Source organism: Equus caballus, chromosome 7 (assembly GCF_041296265.1).
Source record: "Equus caballus isolate H_3958 breed thoroughbred chromosome 7, TB-T2T, whole genome shotgun sequence".
NCBI classification, from domain to species: domain Eukaryota; kingdom Metazoa; phylum Chordata; class Mammalia; order Perissodactyla; family Equidae; genus Equus; species Equus caballus.
The window spans coordinates 90,076,808-90,100,255 of record NC_091690.1 but is presented as its reverse complement, the minus strand read 5'-3'; the positions used below and the strand labels follow the sequence as shown (position 1 = coordinate 90,100,255).

General features: G+C 48.9%; 1 protein-coding gene across 15 annotated transcripts in view; it reads right to left on the bottom strand.

Annotated features, from left to right (window-relative positions):
• Positions 1-23,448, bottom strand: part of NAV2 (neuron navigator 2) — a 706,422-nt gene that overhangs the window by 262,962 nt on the left and 420,012 nt on the right. For 13 of the 15 annotated variants that reach the window (XR_011441179.1, XM_070274944.1, XM_070274945.1 and 10 more), the window contains one exon: positions 1,072-1,189. Coding sequence is in view for 13 of the 15 variants with exons in the window: in XM_070274944.1 (XP_070131045.1) it covers positions 1,072-1,189 (118 nt within the window). In the remaining 2 variants the exon portion in view is untranslated. Of the gene's footprint in view, positions 1-1,071; positions 1,190-18,805; positions 19,928-23,448 lie in introns of those variants that run through there. The other 2 variants (XM_070274946.1, XM_023646540.2) reach the window with 2 other exon arrangements.

Sequence of the window (23,448 nt, the reverse complement as noted above, 5' to 3'; positions counted from 1 at the left end):
AAGCCGTGCGTGATTCCTGATGCACAGAAACTGAGACCGTTAACATACGTTATTTTAGGCCACTAAGTTTGTCACAATTTGTTATACATCAAGAGGAAACTAAGACAGGGAGGGAAGGGAAAATGAGAGAAAGAGAAAGAGGACCAACGGACGCTCGCCTTAAGAAATCAATCTTAGGACAGCAGGAAAGCTTCTTTCTCTGAGTGGCAGTGACAGTCCCAAAGCTGCAGGTAAGGCCAACTGGCCTGTGTTTTCAGGTAAAGTCCCCACCAATATGAGCAGACCCACAATTACAAAGGGCCGCTTCTCATACTTGAAGGATAAGTAACTTTTCCACAACAACACACGCCCAAGGGGCTGGGGCTTCTGTCCTTTCCTAGTGCCTTCTCTCTTGTCGTGAGTCAGCTGCCAAGGCTGCCAGCGGCAACGATCAGCCTAATGCCGTCTAATTGACCTCCCGCCTCCTCAGTCTGCTCTGAGTTCTGAGGCAGGCCCACTGGGGCACCTCCCTTAAGGCCCAGGGCGATGCTGTGCCCAGCCTCCGCCCACGTGCCTTCCCGGCGAACCCTCTCCCCCAGCACACGGCCAAGGCATTAGAAATCCCGCCGCTCAGCTCCCGCCTCCAGTATGAAAACCAGACTCAGCCCTCTCTGGAGTGTGAGTTTGATTTCACAGAGCCAATTAGAGTTGGCAGGACTCAGCCCAGCCCCATGTTGCTTTTTTCTTTTTTATTGAAATATTTCCAGAATAATCTACAAAAAGAGTATCAGAGGGGGGAAATGAGAGAGCAAGAAGTATAGCGGGGGGCAGAGGGCCCCTCCGCTGAGCGCCAGCCACAGGGTCTTTCTTCTTAGCGGATATTAAGGAGACTGCCGTGCAGGCGACTTTATCAGGAAAAGTGAGCTGGCATCCACACCCTCCAGCACAAAACTAAGGCAAATAAATTCTCAACACACGTGATGGAAACACGGCGTTGTTCTCAGAGATTTCAGAGTTCCATCCCCTCGCCCAGCTCGACCCCTGCTGGTCTCCACTGTAACTCCTCAACCCCCAGCATAAACCTGCTCTTACCCACAACCTGGATAATTTGGGCCAGCAGGACGCCGTCCGCCACATCTTGCTGGAGGTCCTTGATGAGACGCTTGTGGCCCGATTTGGCGAGATAATGATTGGCCCAGTCCGTATAGATCTGCAAAAAAAGCAAACAGGCGACTTGAGGAACCCCATCTCTGAGTCTGAGGCAGCTGCTGGGGCCAGCGCGCAGCCACCGCCCTGCCAGCGCCATTAAAATTCAGTGCATTGTGCCCACGGGGCATTCAGCTAACCATCGCCCGGCCTTTGCCTATTGAGAGATCTGCCGTCAAGGCTCAGGGAAAAGCTAAAGAAAGCTTCAAAACACGCCGAGGCCTGAATGGGACAGGGGACACGGAACTAAACAGTCTGCTCCAGACGGCTTTGCTTTGAGAGGCTGCGGCCCCAAAAGCAGGAGTACCCCCCACTCCCTCCACCCCGCCCCTTCCCATCTCTTTATTGAGAAAACGTATGGGGAGGTTACCACCCAACAGGCATCTTTTAATGGGCCATTTCAGGGTAAGGAGGGCTATTGAGTCAGCCGAGTTCTCAGGAACCTGGGTCCCTTGTAAAGAAGCCAAGTAGGAAAACACAGAGCCCTCCAATTAGGCCCGTGTGAGTGGAGTTATTGATGGCCTCACAGTAATCTCACATTTAATCGGTTCAATTGAAAAGCCCAGCATCATTTTCACTGTTGGGATTCTGTGAACAAAAAACAGCAAATTCCAACATATTTAAACACAGCACTGGTGTGAGAGCACCCTGAAAGGCAGAGGCAGGTCACCCATGGGATCAGGAGAGCAGACCCCCTCAGGGGGCACAGAGATCTGCTCTTCGCGGTCACAGAATCACCAGCACAAAAGAGTATTTTCTTCCCAACAGGCCAACAAGCACCAGAAAACTTTCGCCTGAGAACTTTCCCCCTAACTGACATCAGCCAAAAACAAACAAAATTGAAAACCTCCCCATCGGTGGAGCGCTAAGTCCCCTGCATGGATTTGTGACTTCGTGGGGGCGCATGTAGGCCAAACCTCTTGATCAGCACCTTTTTTTTTCCCCCAGAGTGACATGAACAAATGACTTCTCAAAAAGAGAACTATCCCACCTCCACTGGGCCCTATAATAGTAGCAACAGTTCACATGCTAACCCACATGCTGTCTCCAGCAAAATGATGAAGGCAATCATTGTATCTCCATCAGTAGCCCGCTCTGGGATCTCACGTGACTCACAGAGTGGCAGCAGCCCTGCCCTCACCCCAGCTCTCACCCTCCATCCTGTTCTTCTGAACACCATGCTCGGAGTAATCTCACAGAAGGGGATGCTGCCCCTCAAGGCTCCTGGAATGAGGACCGGTGCTCCAGGGCCTGGACTTGCAAAGCTGGGTCTTTCTAGGGAGGCAGCACCTCTGGCTACTCCATCTGGGACCATGAGGGCCTGATCCCAAGAAGGGCCAAGGCAGAGGTGCACTTTCTACTTCATCAAGCGCTGAGAACAGACAACCCTTGTCCACTACCCCCCACCTTGAAGCTTGGTCTACCATTGCAGAGACCCCAAAGAGAAGAGGCATACCCCAGTATGGTTCTATTTCACACTTCAGACCACGGTATCCAATCCTTAAACCCACTTCACTTTCCTTCCCCATGACTCCCAAGTTGTCAGAGATCGGAACCCTAGTAGAGCAAGCCCATTTTCAATTCTGTAAGCACTGAGAAAGCCAAGGGAGTGGAGCGCCATCCTGGTCATTATCATGGCCAGTCTGAAATAATTTCATTAAATGATCAGTGACAAGAGGGAAAGAGGGAAGGAGAAAAAAAGGAAAAGCAGCAGACCTAGGTTCGGTCCCAGTTCTGGAGGCTCCCCAGGGTAGGCATCTAGGTCTGTTTTGTTCAACCATGTGTCCTAAGTTCCTACAATAGCACAAGGCACATTAGAAGTTCTCAATACGTATTTGCGGACGGATGGCTGTATGACCCCAAGTGAGCTCCTTAACCTCTCTGAGGTTAAGTCTTCTCATCTGTAAAATGGGCTCAACACCATGTACTTGTCAGTTTTTATGAGGATTGAGTGATACAACATATGTGAAAAAAAGTGCCTTCTGCAGAGCAGGAGCTTAATAAATAACACAGATAGTGCCAACTACAAGCCAGGCGCTGGTAGAAACACTTCACACATGTTAACTCATTTAATCTTCATTCTATGAGGCAGACACTATTATTGTGTCTACATTTCTGAGGAGAAAATTCAAGTGTCCAGAAGTAACTTGTCCAAGGTCATAGGCAAGTGGCAGAGCCCGGATTAGAACCCAAGCTGACCAACTCTAGAATCCTTAGACATTCTAAAACGCTGCTTCTCTGAATACAAATATAAATGATATTCACATCATTCACTGCTCCATGACATCCTGGCTGTACACTCACTCCTCTATTCAGTTATGTTCTCATTGAAAGAATTTTTAAAAAATTAAAAATAGGGGACAGCCCTGGTGGCACAGCAGTTAAGTTTGTGCGCTCCACTTCAGCGGCCTGGGGTTCACGGGTACAGATCCCGGGCACAGACCTAGCACCGCTTGTCAAGCCACACTGTGTCGGTGTCCCACATAAAATAGAGGAGGATTGGCATAGATGTTAGCTCAGTGACAGTCTTCCTCACAAAAAGTAAAAATCCCCAACCTAGTTCCAGCCATTGCCGTCTGAGCGCCCTTGCAAGTCTCTCAACTTTTCTGACCTTCAGATTATTCAGCTGTAAAATGGCCACGACAAGGCCTACTCAGAAGGTGGTTGTGAAGACTCAGTGAGGTACCATACAGAAGCCCCTGGCCCGACACACACAGGGGCTCAGGAAGCAGAGGCGGTGGGGCGGGAAAGAGCAGGGCTTCGGAGTCCACAGGCTTGCTTTAAATCTTAGCTGACGCGCTGCAATGACCTCTGTGCCCTTTGGCCTGGGTGTCCTCATTTACAAGACGGGGATAATAATACCTCCATTGTCAGGCTATTATGAAGATGAAATGAGCTCATATACATAAAGGACACAGAATCTGGCACAGGCTAAGTGTTCAGTAAACAAAAGTCATAATTAGATATTTGTCTATCAGCATTATAAAATGACCCATAACAAAACCAGCCACAGCCTCTACCCTGAAGCTCCAGGACTGAAATAACTCAGGGACTCACTCCTCTTCTCCTTCCCAAGGTATGATTTTAAGAGTCTGGAGCATCGCCCACCTGGAATCACAAACTGTGGAAGACTGTCAAAGAAAAGCAGGCCAGAAAAGGGCCAGGCTGGTCCAGAGAGGGAGGCTTCCTTCCCCAACCAGGAGATATACCCACAATGCTCTCTCCAGCACGGGAGGGATGCCACCAGCTACGTCTGAAGGACGACGAAAACAATCCAAAGCTTACAGCCATCTGGCCCAAGACCATCAGCTGAGGTGAGAAGGGGTCATGGACAAGGATGCTGCTGAGTGGAAGTGACGCTGGGACGTCCACTTGTTCCCTTCCTAGGGGGTTGAGGGTCCTTTAACACAGATGTGCTCTCTCTAAAACCAGCCCTCTCTGCACTGGCACAATTCAGCAGGAAACCAAGGTTAGGCAAACTTCTTTCAACAAGTACACACGTACACACACACACACAGTGTGGAGCCATGGTGAGGCCACACAGGTACCTGAGGTACCAGGGAAAATTTTAAAGTTCTATAGTGGGCAGAAATGGCTCTGCCAAAGAAGTGAACCTCTACCCCAAGCTGTTTAAAACCATAGCTCTTCTTCTCTCACCTTTAACCTACTGATACAGCACTGCCAATTTAATCTTGCCAGAGCACAGCTCTAATCCTGTCATCTACTCAAAAACTCGTCCGTGGCTCCCCGCTGAGTTAAAGGCGGCCTTTTCACACTGCGATCCAAGGCAGTGGTATCACCCACCCCTCTTCTGCAGACTGTGTGCCGCCCTTGCAGGAAGGCAGTGCGTCTATGTGGGAGTCAAGAGCACAGGCTTTGGGACCGACCGACTCAAGTTGGCCCTCGGCCCAGGGCAAGTGAATTTCTGTGAACCTTTCTGTATCTCAGTATCATCCTCCATATCATGGGGATTATACCAAACATATTATAAGGCAGGGACTGGTCAACTGTGATCTGGGCCAAAGCCAGTCGACCACCCGTTTTCGCAAACAAAATCCTCCTGGAACACAGCCACACCCATTTGTTGTCTACGGCTGCTTTCACACCACGACACCAGAGTTCAGGAGCTGCCCACAAAGCCTCAAATATTTACTATCCAGCTCTTTACAGAAAAAATTGTCTGTCTGTGCTACAGGGACTGCCTGAGATAATATGCCAACAGCTAGCAAGTGCCCAGTAGCAATAATTATGATGACCCTCAGGAGAACTGGACATAGCTCGCACTTCTCCGTCTCTGAACTCACGCCACCCCGTCTGCCTGAGGGCCTCCATCTGGGGCTCCTCTGCAAGGCTCAGTTCCAGTGCCGGGCCCTCAATTTCCTGAGTGCATCCTGAGCTCCACACGATGCAGACTGTAGAGAACTTGCAAAGCGACAGCACCTGCTCGACCTCACCACCAGATTCCGGCAGGGACCGCATCTCGCCCAGCTCCGCTGCCTAGTAGCGCCTCACAGTGGGGAGCACATGGCTGGAGGTCTAGAAGTGGCTGCCAGGTTGAGCTGAACAGAGAGAAAGGGGGCAAATCCTCGGGAAGTGATTACGTTTGAGACTTAAATAATGTGGGCTCTCAGCGAATCGTCAGACCAGGATCTCAGATCTCTTTATTGATTGAAAAGAAGGGGGGAAATAAATCACTCCATGGCTCAACCTCATTAATCAGGATGCATCCAACAAGAATCATTAATTACCTGGAGCTTCCCCTCCCCTCCCCTGTCCCCAGCCCTCAACTTTTCGAGGAAGTGAATCACAAGAAAACATCTAGATTTATTTTAAAAACCAGTTCTCATGGGCCATGCTAAGCATTGACGTAACTCAGTCCCATCTCCCTCACTTGCAGTTTTGGTAGCTCACGCAATGAAAACCATCCCTCCAATAAACTCACAACACCCTCAGTCATCAGAGACAGACTCCACTCGGTTTGGCAACTCAGCAACAATGGAGCAGGGTGTGTCTAAAAGATGTTACGCAAGGGCTAAAGCGTGCAGGGCTTCCTGTCTAAACCTCGGGCAGCCAGAGTCAATTTCTCCAGAGCCTCTTCTCCCCCAGCATTCTGGAGACTTTGGGCTGCTGTTGCTTTTACTCTGGAGCCCACTGATCCTTGATCCTGGTTTGACCCCAGGAGGGCATCTGTGAACTTTCAGTAGACACAGACCAGACAAAGAACCACAGGGTAAGAAAGGACAAAACCATCATCCTCACCCCTCACTCCAAAGCATCAAATCATTCTAGAGAAAGGATCTAGAGAAAGGCTCTAGAATCATTCCACTCGAGTGTCCAAGATGGAGTCTGTCCCACTCTGGTCCCTCCATCTCAGAGTTCACCTCTCCCCCACCCCCACCTTCCATGCTCCAGAGGCGCTCCGTGAGGCAGAAGAGCTGCTGTCAAAGGCTTGAAGAGATAAAGGCGGAAGGAAGGAAGGCAGCGACAGGTGAAGAATGAACTCGTTTTGATTCACTTATTAGCCCTGACAGCATTTCAAGGAGTGCGCCATTTGTCTGTTTATAACTCCACATCATTCCACATCACCCAGGCTGAAATCAAAGAGGGAAAATTGTGACAGATCAGTTGAAGAACCTGATTATTAGTTGTAACAAGAAAACCAGCAATAATTGCACTGTGTTAAACCAACGGGGACAATACTGTTGCTAAGTTTATCCTGCAGTTAGCCCTCCATGAAGGGGTGGGGGTACTCTAAGTAAGGAACCCAAGAAAAATTCCACAAAACGGCCCCCAAAATTGGTGCCACAACTACCAAACCAGAAATCCAGACCAATATGCCAGTCCGCCTGATGGATTGAGATCAACAGCGTTAGGATCACGGTTCCAGGAGAAAGAGAGTCAAATGTACCCCTCAGAAGGAAATGCCAGCGTGGAGATTAAAGCAAACCAGTCATTAGCATCCGAGGTGGTTTCCAGTCGATTAGCTATAATGGGAATGCTGCTGTTGGGCCTCAGTTCAAGAGGTTTGTCTTTAGACTTTGACACGTCACAATATCATTTCCATGACTGAGCGGTGTGTGGTTAAATGGTTTAGCTCCGATTGTTCTAAAGGACAAAAATGACATTGCAGCAATAGTATGGGGTGTTCACCCAGCACGTGGTATTTCTGAATACCTCAAAGAATGATTATTCAATTATTCACAATTCTAAGAAAATCAAACTGCACCATTTGTTACCAAGGGCAAAGCTGGTAAGACAGTCGCTTCTGCATCGCCAGCATCTGCAAGGAGCGTGGTACTCACCCCACAGGTGTAGCCACATGTTCACATAACCTTTTAACTGCATGGGGTGGGGTGAGAGGCCCAAAATTAGCTGGTGGCTTTTTCCCACTTCCCCTCTCTCCATCTAACACATCTTCCTTCAACGCAGACCTCTGCCTTGATTAAAACCCACCACCTGGAAACAAATGTTCCAACAGGTGAAACTGTGTCCCCAGCCCTATACACTGGAGAAAGAGGTGAAGCACAGAGAAGCCTATCCTTTGCTCAAGACCACACAGCATAGCAGGGGCTGAGACAAACACTGGCTCTGCTCCCTGGTTTCCCAGAAGAGTCCAGTTCTGCCCAGTGTCCTCGGTACTCACCACATGCCCACCCTGGAGGGCAATGACTCTCCTTCCATCTCCATCTCTACCACCTCCCGATGCGTTACTCCAGTCATTTGTGGTTTTTCATTAATCACAATAATTTCAATAATCACAAGAGCAGTGTTTCTGCAGCATCAGGGGCTGGTGTGAACCAGGGTTGAGATCTGGCTCTGCCTCTTACCAGCCGGGTAGCCCTTGGTGAGGCACACCCCACGCTGCCTGTCAGCATCCCTCACTGGTGTTTTGCTCTTGCTGTAGTTTTGTGTAGAACAACTACCATTGGCCAAATGTCTACGGTGAACTGATAAAGGGAATACAGGGCTGTTTTATGGACAAAATTAGAGCACGTATGTAAGCAGTAACACAGTGTCTGGCACACAGTATTAAATAATCGTGGTTGTTAATATGCAAATTAATAAGCACTTGGTCCTTTGTCATTGTAGGTAGCTGAGAGTTCACACTTCTGAGAGCCACACTTTTTTAACTACTCCAGTGGGAGTCCTTCCCAAATGGATTATCATGATCCCTGCTTTTCTAATTAACCCTTTAGCTTTTTCTTGATGATCCAGGGACATCACTATGCATAATAGTGTTTTGATGTATACAAGGATGCCCTTACGGCCTGCTGAGTTGCTGGGCCTTTCTTAAAATTCCCCAGCGTCCTTTTTAATTGAGTGTAAATCAAGAGAAAGTACTGTTGGGGGGGGGGCGTGGCCGAGTGGTTAAGTTCACACCTCCACTTGGGTGGCCCAGGGTTTCACCAGTTCGGATCCTGGGCATGGACATGGCACTGCTCATCAAGCCATGCTGAGGCGGCATCTCACATAGCAGAACCAGAGCCACTCACAACTAGAATATACAACTACATACTGGGGGGCTTTGGGGAGAAAAAGAAGGGAAAAAAAAAAAGACTGGCAACAGATGTTAGCTCAGGTGCCAATCTTTAAAAAAAAAAAAAAAAAAGAGAGAGAGAAAGTATTGTCCAAGCAGAGCCTTGACAGTCTGTGAGTGGAAGGATTTTGTGGCAAGTCTTTGAGCTGCTCCGAGGCTCAGTGGGGAAAGCTTTGTGGCTCCCGGCTGGTCTCCAGCCAGGTAAGGCTGCTGGAAAGCTGGGCTCCAGAGCACAGAGATGGGACTGGGGTCTCTATTCCCACGTGAGCACACGCAGAACAGTCCTGCCGGCCCTCACTCTCAACACACGTTTTATAACATGGTTAACGTGAACTCATTTATACCATTATCCCATTTTCTGTCTGGACCCAGAAAACAGTAGCAGGAGCAGGGGAGGAGCCCACTGCTGGTTTTCTCCCTTTTTACCTACAGGAACCTACTGTCCTGCACAGCCACCAAACACACACGCTGTTACCTACCCACATGTAGAACCTTATTTCAGAGGGATACACACACATACACACCTACCACGCGGCTAGAGAGAGGGGCAGGGCTTACCGCTCATCTGGGTTTCCATCTTGCACCACATCCTGGTGCCATCCTCACTCGTGCTTTACCTCTGAATATCAAGTGAAGATAAGGTGCTTAGAGCCGCACGCAGTCTTGGTACATTAAGCAAACAGTGCCTGAGCCCCTGCCTGGGCTGGGTTCTGCTCTTGCTGGGGTCTTCTGTAGGATAATGACCACCACTGGCTGATGTCTCTGGTGACCTGATAAAGGGAACGCCTTCTAGAGTCAGAAGCTTAGGTTCCACATATGCTTCAACCTCTTCCTGGCAGAGTTTTCCCAGGCAAGTTACTTAAACTATCTGAGCCTCAGTTTCCTCATCTGTAAAACAGACCAGCTACCTATTTGGGTGATCGTGAGATTGAAATGAGCTAATCTACCACGGCCGGGCCCATTTGCTGCACAGATGAGCACTGTATGTTGCTCTGGTTACAATTACCATGAAGACGACACATGAGGACTTTGCAAACGAGGGACTCTGAGTTCCCAACTCACCTGAGAGCAAGGTACTACTTCTCCCATTTCACGGATGAAGAAATCGAGGCTCTGAGATGTACAGACTTTTCCAGTGTCACATGACAAGTAGGCAGGGTTTGAAAGCAGTGACTCTGGCTCCTAATGATGCTTCTTTGCTCCTGAGGGGTCCACACAAGAACCACTCGCCACAGAAGGTCACATGCCAGGGCAGTGCAGGAAAAGCAGCGAGAGAGAGCAACACTCACTGCACAACAGCATCACAGTGTCACCCTCTCCTGCCCCCAGGAGCAGCGCTGGCCACTTGTCACTCAGGACTACAGATCCAAGAGGGAAGCTGACACTTTCCCATGTCACCAAAGCACAAAGCAAACATAATTTTACAACAGTGTCACTAGAGCAAAAATAAAAATGCCAATATACCATCAGTCACCACTGCAGGGCTGGGTCTGAATGGGGAAATGCTCCGGAGTAAAGCTCCCCAGTTCCTGCAGTCTGAAGTGGGGCAAGGCCAGCCTGGGAATGGCCCCACGGCCACACAATGGGGGCATTGTCTGTCAGGAGCACGGACAAGCCGCAGGTGGGTGTGCACAGCAACTCGAGGTTTTGAAATTGTGCTTTAGAAAAACAAGCCGGGCTGGCGAACGTGCTGGATGAGCATGTAGTTACCTGCTTACTCCACACTGTGGTTACCCCACTTTCATGAGGCGCTCCCTCCCTCCACCCCCATGATCCCGAGACAGGTGACGCTCTGCACGGCACATCACAGCCACAGAGTACTTTCCCATGCAGTCCTCACTCGATCGCCACCACCTACGCACACGCGAGGGAGCATGTGCTTCTGTTGAGGCCCTATTGTGTGCCACATGTTTTTGACCTGTGATCTCATCTACAGTCTCTCCCTACGGGAGTGACAGCTCTGGGAGATCAGGAATTCTGACCTTATTCACCAAATTTCCCCAAACATCTAGTACAGTCCCTGGCAGATAGGTCACTAAATACCTATCAAATAAATGATCACCCCCATTTTGCATACTGGAAAACAGAGGCCCTAAAAGGTTAAGAAATGTGCATGGGGCTACACAGCTACTCAAAGGTGACACTCCATTTCACCCAGGTGGCCTGGCCCGCAGCTCCCACAAAGGTCAGAAAATCAAATGAGGCCAGGTAGGGATGAAGACTGGAATGGTTACTGGATGCTTCAGAATAAAATCAGGTCCGCTCAGCAGGACCACCTCTCACCCACTCCAGCCGACGCGAGATCTGAACACCTTCTAACCACGATGTTCAGCGGCTCCAGGAAAACCAAATGTCAGAGCCCACTCAGAATTTCTCAAGCATCCTCTCTCCCTTCCTGTGTTCATTAGGTACTGACTAACCCACATGTTCTTCCAGGTGCTGCCTCCACAGCCGTGGGGGAATGAGGCCATTCCCAGCAGGCCCAGGATAGCTGCTGAGCACACTCTTTGACAGCAAACATCCCAAAATCCCCAAGAGATTTTCCGAGCTGCCCAGCAGAGTGGCTACGCCTGGGGCTGGTGACACCCTGGGCAGGCCTCTCTCTGGTCTGGTCATAAACTGACCTTTTGCGTATCAGCCTCCATCTGGTCCTCCAAATCCACCGCCCCCCTCCTCTGCAGGCAGAGGGTGCCAGCAGTCATGCCTCTCGGCCACTCCCAACCAGCCCAAACGCCTCGGCTTAGCCTCCTAGGCACAGGTCCCCAGAACTTTCAGCCCCACTATGCCCAGCCAAGACCCTGGTGTCCGGGGTAACCTCTGGTAGATTGCTTAACCTCTCTGAGTCTCAGTTTCCTCTTCACAGGATTGCTGGGTGGACACAGTGAGACATTAGACTGAAAGGACCTGCATATGTTTGAGCGCAGAGTATGCTAAGGCTTTGAGATCTTGGGAAAACCATCATTCGCTGAGCCTCAGTTTCCACATCTGTAAAATGGGATAATCTATTAGCTACTGCGAGGACTATTATGTATGTCTGCTGTGATGACTAAATAAAAATGTCTGTAAAGTACTTAACACAGGGCCTGGCACATAGGTGGTTTCATTGTGAAAGTTTTCTTAGTTGAAACCAACTATGAAAGGTTTCATAGGTGAAAGGCACATAGGCCTTTCAATGCTAGTTTCCTTTCCTGCCTTGTCTCCACGTCCCCAACCCACAAATTCCTTGGGTCCACCACCCACACGTGGGCTCTGTGCCTCATTAACCTTCGGTCACTCCTGGTGGGTTTTCTGGTCTGGCATGTCCTTCCTCATCCCCTCCACCCAGCAGGATGTCCCCTTCTCCTAGAAACCAACCCTGACTGCCAGCTTCACTCCCTTCTCTGAAACCCAAGCCCACTACAATTAAACAACCCTGTGGCACGGGTTCCCAGGCTCCTGTGCCTTTGCCCGCGCTGTCCCCTCTGCCACCACGGCCAACTCTACCCCACCACCTGGCAGACACCTACTCGGTGTCTTAAAACCTAAGGCAAAGTGTCAATCGTTGTAAAGCCATTCCCAACCCACTCTCTCCTTCCCAACACAGAATTATTTGTTCTTTCTTCTCGGCTCCAAAGGACTTTGCACATGCCTTTATCACGGCTATTATCCCCACCTATTCAAATCTCTCTCAATTAAGAGTTTCTCCAGAGCAGAGTACAAGTTTTACACATCTGTGAAACACTAGCACAATGTCTGACTCAGTATCGGGGCCCAATAAACAAGCGCTTACTTACCGGCAGGTGAATGGATGGAAGGAGAACAGATGGACAGACAGAGGCAAGGAAAGAGGGACAGACAGGTGAATGTTCAGATGGACGGATGTATGGATGGGTGGGTAGAAGAAAAGACAGACGAATGATTAAATGAGGAGCTGGATGGACAGACGGATAGATGAATGAATCTGTTCCCCTTCACTGCCTAGATGATACAGTCCATGAAATCACGATGATGTTCCATGCATCTTTTAGACCAGTCACAGGACAGGGCACAGAACAGGCCCTGGTAGGTAACACTGTGCTGCGAGACGATTTCCAGCAGCACAGGAGCAGGACCCACCTGACAGCAGACATTAACATGCTATTTAAAAAAATACACATGCATACACGCACACAGCAGGCAAGCACTGGCTCCCGAGAGTTGATAAACTTTCAGGAAACTTACACGCCAGTTGTTAAACACAGCCATTATTTATAAGGAAATATTAGAAAGAGAAATTAAGAAAACAATCCCATTCGCAACTGCATCAAAAGAATAAAGTATCAAAGACTGGGTTTTTGTCTTTGGGCAGTAGTTTTCTAGTTGTCCAATTCTGCATTACCAGACTGGTCTAAAATTATGCAAAATACTCTCTGAAGGGATTAACACGATCTCCATGATTAGACATCCCTGAGCTCTCTACAGCGTCCTCTTAGGAGGTGATTCTGATCCCAGAAGACCAATTTAATCACAGTCACGATTACAGAACTTCAGTGGCAGAAGAACCTTTGGTGATCTGGCACAACTCTAAATTCACAGTTGAAGTAAGTGAGAACAAGTGAAACTAAATTACTTTATGTTATCCCCAAATCAAAATATACAGCATTCTATGCACCTAAAAATAAATGTACAGGCAAGTCACTCATGTGTCCACAATAAAAAATGAACCAAACAAAACTGTAGCTCTTTTGTATGATAAAGCCGAACTTAGAAAACTGAATATTCTAAGGAATAAAATATTTAAAATTAATTTAAAATTCCTTTTCCAATTTTGAGATTTAATCTGCATATAATGACCTGCATATACTTAAAACGTACAACTTGATGAGTTCTGACCTATATACACCCATGAAACCATCTTTACAATCATGGTAAACATTTCTACCAGCCCCAAGAACATCCTCGCAACCCTTTATAATCCATCTTGCTGTTGCAAGGCTAACACTGACCTGCTTTATGTCATTACAGAATCCTTTGGGCTTTCTAGAACTGTGTATAAATACAAGTATATTTTTTAAAAATTGAATTACATAAACTTAAAGTTAAAAATTTTAAAAGTGGTAATAAATACTCAAAACTCAGCACTTCCTAATTATTTTAGTACATTTTACTATTGGTTATGCTCCTGAGGTTATTTCATCTACTAGACCCACACGAGGGAAATAGCATAGAATGGTGTCCTTCTGCACAACTCCTTCCAGCTGTGTTCAGAGACGTCTCCTCGGTAGATGGAAATCGGCCTCAGGAGGATGATTTAACAGGGAAATCTACAAGCGCGAGCTACCTAACAGGCTTTTTTCCTTGGACAGCCACTTGTTAAACGCTACTGGGTGCACACAGGTGCAACAGGAAAAAAAATTACTACTTATCCGCCACCCCGACCCACCCAGGTTTCTCTGTAACGAAGAATGAGTATGCAAATTTAGGGGAGTGGAGACTTAGCGGAAATGCTCTGCATGAGAAAGAGAGAATTCAGGGAGAGAAAGAGATGCGGTCTGGAGCTGAAAACTGAGAAGCAGGGAGACTGTGTGGGTGGGAGGGGGGGAGAAGTCCTACAGACAAATCACAGGGCATTTACTGAAGTTGTACAGGGTCTGAACTCTCCACTTTGAAATCCTCAATAAAGTCTATATTCTTACTGGTGCTTTCTAGGGCAAGTGGAACTCCCCTTAGGAATGCCAAGAGGTGCCAAGTCCGAGTGCTTCCCAGTGGGTGAAGGGACAGGAGAGTGAGAAGGAGCCGCAGCTGGGTTACTCCCGGTTCAGAGAGGTTTATCCACAGGGCCAAGTGGGTAGACGGTGAGCTGGCTGCATCCCTTTTGCAGCACCTAGCAGGGTACTTGTCATACGGCACTTGCTCAAGGAATGCTGGCTGGGGGCCCTCTTGGCTGCCTCCTCCCTGCACAAGCCTCCTGGGTTTTGGCATTTGTCTCCCAAACGTTTATGGTCCTCAAGCTGACCGGTGTCTCCATGCCCCCACTCCAACTCCAGCACCCACTGAGGTGTCCCAACTGGCAGTGGGCCAGTCCCTGCCTTTGGACCCAGGTGACCAAAACTCACCTGGCCCTCCTTCCATTCCATCAGGGCTTGCCAGGTCCCAGGTACGCAGCTCTGGCAGGGATGGCCAGGTGAGTCACTGTGCCCAATTAACGCTGACATTTCCAATGCAGTCATCAAAGCTTAAAGCCCGGAGACTGACGGGAGGAAATGCGATCACTCTGGCAAGTTTGAGATGGCTTTTTTTTAATGGTAAAAGGATTTTTGGTTTTGGTTTGGAGTTTTTAGGGCCATTCATATCACTGCAGGTGAATGTATGTAAGCCATGCATTGCTTATTAAAATTCACAACACCCAAAACAAACTGCATGCTCTTGGTGACTATCCGACGAAGCTGCTCACCCAGGAAACCTGAGGAGTGGATAGCAGTTTAAGTATCTCCCCTGGGTCAGCTCTCTGGAGAAGATTACCAGCAGCCTGATGGATCCGGGAGAGGCAGATCCAGAGAGAACCCCAAGAGTGGGGGCGTGGCGGTCCTTTCCTGCACCAGGGGCTAGGACTGCAGGCAGGGCAAGTGCGAGGTGCTGGGGTACTGCTCTGGGTTCACCTGGAGACGGAGGGAGGTGAAATAGCTCAGGGGCCCTGGAAGGTAAGTGGAGGAGCACGTTGACGTGGATTAAGGCTGCCCCAGCTAGAGAAGCCCAAGGTGACCTGGCCTACATGCCAAACTATATGACCCAGTGGACTTTTTTTATGGTATGAATTAGGACTGCCCCAGGGAGAGAAGCCTGGGGCATCCTCACCTGCATGCCAATCTATATGGCCAGATTCGTATCTAAAGTTATATAATCGCACAATAACCAGACCCCATCTGCACTGAAATCATTTAATGACTTTTTACATCATCTTTTCTTTTTTTCCAGTAAAAATAAGTCACGTACCCATGCCTTATAAAATTAGCCCTAACCCTCAACTCAGGGCAGCAGCAGGAGCTCTGACTGCCCATGGGTCCTGTCCCCATGCAGAAGCAGCAGCACCAGCTCTGCCTGCCCATGGGTCCTGTCCCCATGCCAGCGGGGGCAGCAGAAGCGGCAGCAGCAGGAGCTCTGACCGCCCGTGGGTCCTGTCCCCACGCACCAGCTCTGCCTGCCCATGGGTCCTGTCCCCATGCCAGTGGGGGCAGCAGCAGCTGCTCTGCCTGCCCATGGGCCCTGTCCCCATGCCAGCGGGGGCAGCAGAAGCTCTGACTGCCCATGGGTCCTCTCCCCATGCTATTCCACACTATTCTCTAAATAAAAGAGCACTACTGCCAGATCTTGAGAGTCTAAGAAATCTTTCTTTCGACTCCTCGGCTCACCGACCCCGCATCATACGTCTCCTTGTTCTCTGCCACTTTCAAGCAGGTTTAGGGGTGGTACATAAGGGCTAAGTTCCACGACTTCCCTGAACTGTATGTTAGTGACAAGGAGAAAAGGTTGTGTAGTGGTTACAAGTGTGAAGTCAGGTCTGGGATTAAAGCCAGGCTTCACCTCTTAAGGTATACAGATCCAAGCAAGTCACCCAAACTCCGCAAGCTCAGTTTCTTCATCTACAAAATGGAGATATTAGTAGTACCTAGTGCATAAACTCATATTAAGGATTAATGAGAAAAAATGTGAAGCACTTGTGAGCATGCGCACATAGGTACTCAAGGAAGGGTAACAATGCTCATTAAGGAAGGTCCAGGTGCTCAAAGTCCTTGGGCCCAGGGGGACCTGAGGTCTGATAGCCTCATAAATGGCCAGAGAGCTACAGCCCGCTGGGCAGAGTACAGAGGGCCTGGCAAAGACCCTGCTGTGCCACTTGTGGGAAAGTTGTGTGGCAAAGGCTTTAAAAATCTCTGGAGGGCAGGCAGTTCCCAGCAAAGGCTGGCACGGCACTAGGAAACGCTGTGCTGCTCCTTCCCCATTTAGGAGCCTCATTCCTTCTCAGCAACTCCACAGCCAACAGATGGTGCCTCAGTGGAAGTGGCCGTTGTGCCCGGGCCCCTCTCCAACCCAGACGTCAGAGCTCTCAGGCCCGGGGCATCTCGGGTTTTTTGAGTTTGTATTATTATAATAGGCTTTTACTAGGAAGACTACCAGATACCAAGCTGGCACCCAGGAAAGGAGGGGCGTCTCCCCTCCCCGGGGGACAACCTGGCCCAGAGCACAAAAGAACGATCTATATAAAGATACTATTTATTCTACAAAGTCCTGGAAGAAAGGTCCGGTTGAGTCATCTCAAGAAGAACAAAGTCGTACTGCGCAGCCTCTGCCTCCCATGTGCACTGCGCACAACTTATGAAGCTCTTTCATAGACACGATCTGATCGGAGCCTTGTCACAATCCTGGGGAGAGGGGAGGCAGCTGCATTCTCCCCATTTCACAGATGAGAAAAGGGAGAGCTCAAGGGCACACAGATTAGCAACAGAACTGCAGCCCTCCATCCACCACTGCAACCTCAGTCCGCCATCTAGGTGTCACACAGCAGTTACAAAAACCAGGCCAGGCCAGCCCATCGGATGGCCACGACATGACAGGGAGGACATCTAGGATGAAATCGGAGGAAGTCTTCTCTTGCTGGGACAACAGGAATTTGAACTCTGTGTCTATCCATCCAGGCTCAGCAGGAGATGGAAATCCCCGCACAGCGTGTGAGATGTGTTCATCGGAGCTCAGAATCACATACCATAGCTTCCTCCTACTGAAATGTGTATTTTTAACATCCTACCTCAAAAGAAATCCCTTCCACAGGGCAGTAAGCCTGGATCCCGGAGCTAAAAAATAATAATAACCCAAAGACATCCCCATTAATCGTGCTTAGCCGGGGTGGTGTTAACATCTAAAGGAAAAGACATCAGTGTCCAATATCCTGGCAGCACCCCCGCCTTTAATGAGACAAGGCGCCCGGAGGATGGAGGAACACGGGAGGACGTGAAACATTCAGAGGGCTCAGGAGAGCGGCTCACGTGGGAAACGGCCTCAAACCTGCATCAAAAGCTACCTTCCTGGGAGCTTTTTCCTACCTCATTCATCCCAACGCCATTCATATCCTTGCAGACAAGGGCAACAGAGAAGAGCCACTCACCTCAGCAACTGGTTTAGGGGCTTAAACATTTTACAGTGGATCATTCCAAGGTGAGTCGCACACAGTAATCATTAAGCAAATAAGAGAATCACACGCTTCCCTGGAAAGGAAGCCCCACTAAGCCTCGCGAGGCTCACGTTGCCCAGGAAGTTGGGTTATGGGGAGGGGCAGGGAGAAGTTTTGGGAGGAGGACAAACTACATCGTTTTTTGCAGGCTAAGCAAACCACATCCAAGTGACCACTCTGCCCCAGCATCAGCGCTGCCCTCCGCCCCAGGGTTACAGGAACCACTGAAGGCTAAGGAGGCACAAAGGACAACAGGAGCATCTCGCCGTTGCACTCTGTGTTGCAAACTCCCTGCCAGATTCCCCACAGTAAGCGGAGGCCGCAGAGGCAGCTGTCTTCCAGCTTGAAGGTCCCGTGCAGGCCGCCCCGGCCAGCGGTGGGGGAGGTCAGTGGTGCCTTCCTGGGCCTCACAGGATGGGAATCACCGCTCCCACCCACATCCTTTCTGTAGTGAAGCTCTTGCGCACTCCCATGCAGCTCCTCAAACCCTTAGCAGAGGTCCGCTGCTCTCCCCAGGTGCACCTGCTGCAGCCACAATTGAGAAAACAGATGGGCTCCACCACACCTGTTGGCACCACGACCCTCCTGATTGTTGCCTTTGGTTTACATGACTGTAATTTTTTCAGGCCATCAACAACTTCCAGACAGATCCTCTCTACCTGCTCTAAAAATACACCACTGGGTCCTCACCCCGTGAGGACACAGGAACCAAAAAGCAACAATGAGGGGGTCAGTTAGCTCAGGGAAGCATTCCCACAGATGAAAGACATGCTCAGAGCCCTCGTGGTCTCACCCAGCACAGAAAATCAACTGGAACCCTCTCTAAACACAAGCCCAATTCAGACAAATGGCATCATTTCTCCCCAGAGACCCGGCCAGCGTCTCTCCAGGTCGCTTACCACTTTATAATGGTCGCAGGAATCCCGGCTTTGGCCACGGGCGGGAACCCACAAGTTGATGCTTATAGGCATGGCTGGGCCCACGGCCGCGGTCCGGCGGTCGGCGGCCGGCCCTCCCGGGGTGTCCAGTTCAAAGCACTGTGGAGGCACGCAAAGCCTCGAAGGTTAATTTTAGCTGAAGTCACGCTCCCGCTGTGGTCAGATTTTCTTACACGGGCCACCTCCTGAATAGCGGCAGCTTATGTTACCCCAACCCGCGGGGCGGCCCTCTGGCCCTCAGCCCTGACTCCAGGCGGCTGCAATTCTTCCACCTCCAGCTCCCCCACCAGATCCTCTTCGCCCTCCAAAATAATATGACTCTCCGCGCTGATATTTGCATGACACACTTGAGGGAAATAAATCACGGTTCCTTTGGCGGCCCCAAGAAAAGGAGCCTGGGGGAAGGCTCCCCGGCCCACGCTTGGTGAAGGCTGGGCAAGGAAGCCCTCGGCCGAGCGGCTGCACAAACTTCACTGGAACCGAGTGGTTTTGCTGAGGCTGCACAGGAGCAGAAACACCACGAGCTTTCATCTTCTGTAGTGGGGTTTTGACAACCTCTGTCTGCGCTGTTAGTTGTGTGGTGCCCACACGTGCCTCGTCGCTTGCCCGACATTCTCTCTGTCAAAGGCAGGAACAACAGCGTCCGCCCTTCTGTTTCTCTAAAAGGCTGAGGAAGGGGAAATCTGTACGTTTCCACCCTGAAATCCCACTCCTGCAAAGGCAGAGAGCGAGCCTTCATTCCGCTTTGCAGAGGCTCTGAAAAGGCCAGTTGAGCACGCAGAGGGCCGAGGATTCCGGATTTCCGGAAGCGGGTGAGTGCAGACATCAGGAGGAAGGTCATTAGAAGCAGCCTGTTTCAGGCTCCGCTTCCTGCCAAGCTCAGCGACTGGGACCTGACAGCTTACAGAGCCAGTCTGAGCAAGGGCAGCCTGCCCCACAAAATTCTGTTCTGCTCTTGAGATTGCCTTTTTTCAGTGCGGACAGGACCATGGAAAGGCAGTGGAAAGATTAAACAAATCCAGAGTGCCTCCTGTGATCTTCAAACAGATCCCACAGCCTGTAACCCTGCAGGCAAAACGCTGCTGGGCCGGGTCTGAAACAGGCATTAAGGCCACGCCCAGAAACTGCTGGTGTAGGACGCAGTGCAATGTGTCTGCCCCACCTGAGGTCAACCTGTCACCCTCCCACGCATCCTAGGCCTCTCCTTCATAACCCTCACTATGCTGGTAATTATTTCATCACTCCAGTATTTATCCAGCACGTACTCTGTGGCAGGTACTCTTCTTGGCTCAGAGGAGTCAACACGAATTAGAAAGTGCCCTCATGCGGCTCTATTCTACTGAGGATGAAGGGTGGGAGAGAGAGGCAAAATGGCAATAAACTCAGGAGCAAGCTAAGCTAGTATCAGAGAATGATAAATGCTATGAAGAGAATGCAACAGAGAATGAATGGTGAGGGGTGGAGGGAGACTATGGTAGGGAAATCAAGAGTGGCCACTCTGAGAAGATGACAGTGAAATGGAGACCTAATGATAAGAAGGGGACAACCATGCAAAGACTCAGGGCAGTGGTTCTCCCAAACCAGCAGCCTCAGCATCACCTGGGAACGAGTTAGAAATGCAGATTCCCAGGCCCCACCCCGGAGCTGCTGAATCAGACACTGAGGGTGGGCCCGGCACTCTGGGTTTGAGCAGCTCTCCAGGGGACTCATGCACGCTACTATTCGGGAGCCACTGATCTAGAGGGAGAGCATTCCAGGTACAGAACTCTAACCAACAGAAATCCGTGGTTCTGCTCCCAGCGAGAATCCCCAGGCACGAGCCGGTTCCGAGCACTTAGTAGGAATCCAATAAATATTTTTTAACTGCTTGCCAAGCTTTTAAATCCCTGCCCCTTAGGACCCATATACAAATCCCAGAGAGATCTAAAGCACTGAAGTGCTACAGTCATAAAATTTCAGCAAAAGCACCCCCAAAGGCAGAGGGAGAGGTCATTCAGGATCCCAGGTGGTCAGTGGGAAGCTTTCTGCAGTGCCTAAAACTGCCAGCCGCTCAGATCGACTCTTCCCAATCTAATAAAACTTGGCATCGCAAAGCTGGCAATTAGATTTCCTGTAAAAGGCTAAATGCGGTGGCCTTCTGCTTCCTGATTCTGAAATTCAGTAAGAAAGGCATTAGCGTGTGGCAGCTGGGATAATCATTTAATTGATCTTTTCCACCCAGAGAAGCCTCTCTTCCCTGCTCCGACCCACTGAATTGTAAATCAATGTCACCTTCATTGTGAGCATGAAAAGGCAGGAAAAAAAAAAACACCCCCGTCCCCAAACCAAATTGGAGTCAATTTCCTAACGGGGCCTTGGTGAGACTCTAAGTAGGTGCTGCCATTCTCCCCTTCTGGCCTCCTCCTGGGCCACCCACACAGCTGCATCCAGGCCAGCGGGGGCTCCAGCAACACGCAAAGCAGGAAACAAGGGGCTTCCTCCAGTAGGAACTCTATAACACAAAGGGTGTGGATTCTGATGTCAGCCAGACCTGACTCAAAGCTGTGAACTGGACCATATTTTGAAAGCATCTAGAGAGGCATTTGGCCTGTAGGGAGGGTTCAAGAAATCGTATTTAATTTTTCCTCCTCCTTGTTATTGCTGTATATAATTTCATTAATCCATTCAACAAATATTTATTGAGTGCCTGCTATGCACCCTTACGGGGGATAGAATGATGAGCAAAATGGACATGGAGCTTATCGTCTTGAGGGAGTGACACATACTAATCAAATAAGGATATCAAATAAAGATATTATAAAAAGATGTCAGAGGGCAATTGTGGCAAATGCTACGAAGATGAGGACATGGCATAGAGAGAAACTATAATGAGAGAATGCGACCTGTCTGGAGCTTATTAAAATACAGAGTCCCAGGTCCCAGGTGGGCATCTAACTCCACCTGGGCATGGAGCCAAGGCACAAGTGTGTTTAATAAGTTTCACAGGGGTTTCTAACTGTTGGCGTGGGAGGTTACAGATGAGCAATGGCAGAATGCTAGAATGATCCACGTGGTAACTGATTAGAGTTGAAAACTACATATAAATTGTAAGCTAAGTTTATAAACCAAATGATAGTATAGTTAATCAGTATAAACAATATACTAATCTATATAGCGTATCAGTGTAAACTAACATTTAGCCTAATCCAGATATAACATTTATAGACATGTGTATAGACAGGGGTTAGTATACACACATTTATTTCCTTGTTCTGTCAACTGAAAAGGTCTAAAAACAATGACACCCCAGTAGCAACAAACACACCCAGTGCCTTTATCTTGGTTTCTAATACCATTCACCAATATAAGGAAGCAGGGCTCCTTGAAGAAATGCTGATTCTTGGACTGGGACAAGAAATATTCAAGATGGGCCTGGAGCATATTATAGTGCCAGAAAGTATGGATGTGGCCCTGCACCAAGGCACATTGACGGGGTACGTCAAAGGGACACAGGAACTAACTGGAAGAGCTCCCAATGGCCAAAGCTGGAACAATTTGGGCAAGACAGAAGCATTGGATAAAACCCAAAGTATGAAACAAATATCCATGAGTCCATACTGACACAAATAAATGACTGAATAAATAAATAAATGGGGACAATAGAAAAATCTCCCATGCAAAAAGAATTCCAAGTAATTTATGTAGATATTCTCTTCTCAAGGAAGTGGAACATGAATTGCTACTCCTTGAGTGTGGGCTGCACAGAGAACAGTATGGAAGGGGGTGGGGATTAACTTTACAGAGGAGAAACCTGACAGTACCTCATCCAGATGGTCAGGGTCAACATCAACATTGATAAGTCGTGTTGAGAGCATGGAGCCCTGATATGAAGTGATGAAAATGGCACTTTACTTCTGTGATCTTCCTCTCCAAAACCCACAACCCCAGTTTAATTATGAGAAAAGCATCAGGCAAATCTCAATTCGGGGGAGGGGGTACATTCTACAAAATACCTGATCAGTACTCCTCAAAACTGTCAAGGTCATCAAAAACAATGAAAGCTTGAGAAACTGTCACAGCCAAGAGGAATCTAAAGAGACAGAATGACTAAATGTAATATGGTGTTCTAGATGGGATCCTGGAACAGATAAAGGACGTCAGATAAAAAACCAAGAAAATCTGAATGACGTATGGACTCTAGTTCATGATGACGTTTTAATATTGGTTCATTAATTGCGACAAATGTACCACAGTAATATAAGTTAACAATAGGGGAAACTGGGTGCAGGGTATATGGGAACCCTCTGTACTGTCTTCACAACTTTTCTGTAAATTTAAATCCATTCTAAAATAAAAACTTTGTTAAAAAAATTTTTTAAAGAGCTCCACAAATGACTATCGTGTGCAGCTAGGTTTGAAAACCGAACTCTTAAACACCCATGGATAGCATATGGATATAGCCATTCCAAGGGCAGAATGCCTTGGCTGAAGTTAGATTTGAAAATCACAAAATTTCAGAAACATCATTCACTTGCACACACACACTCACACGCACGCAACATACATGGGTATAGGCATAAAGTTTATACCCTAGTTACTAGGTACAAGAAGCTCTTCGGGCAGGA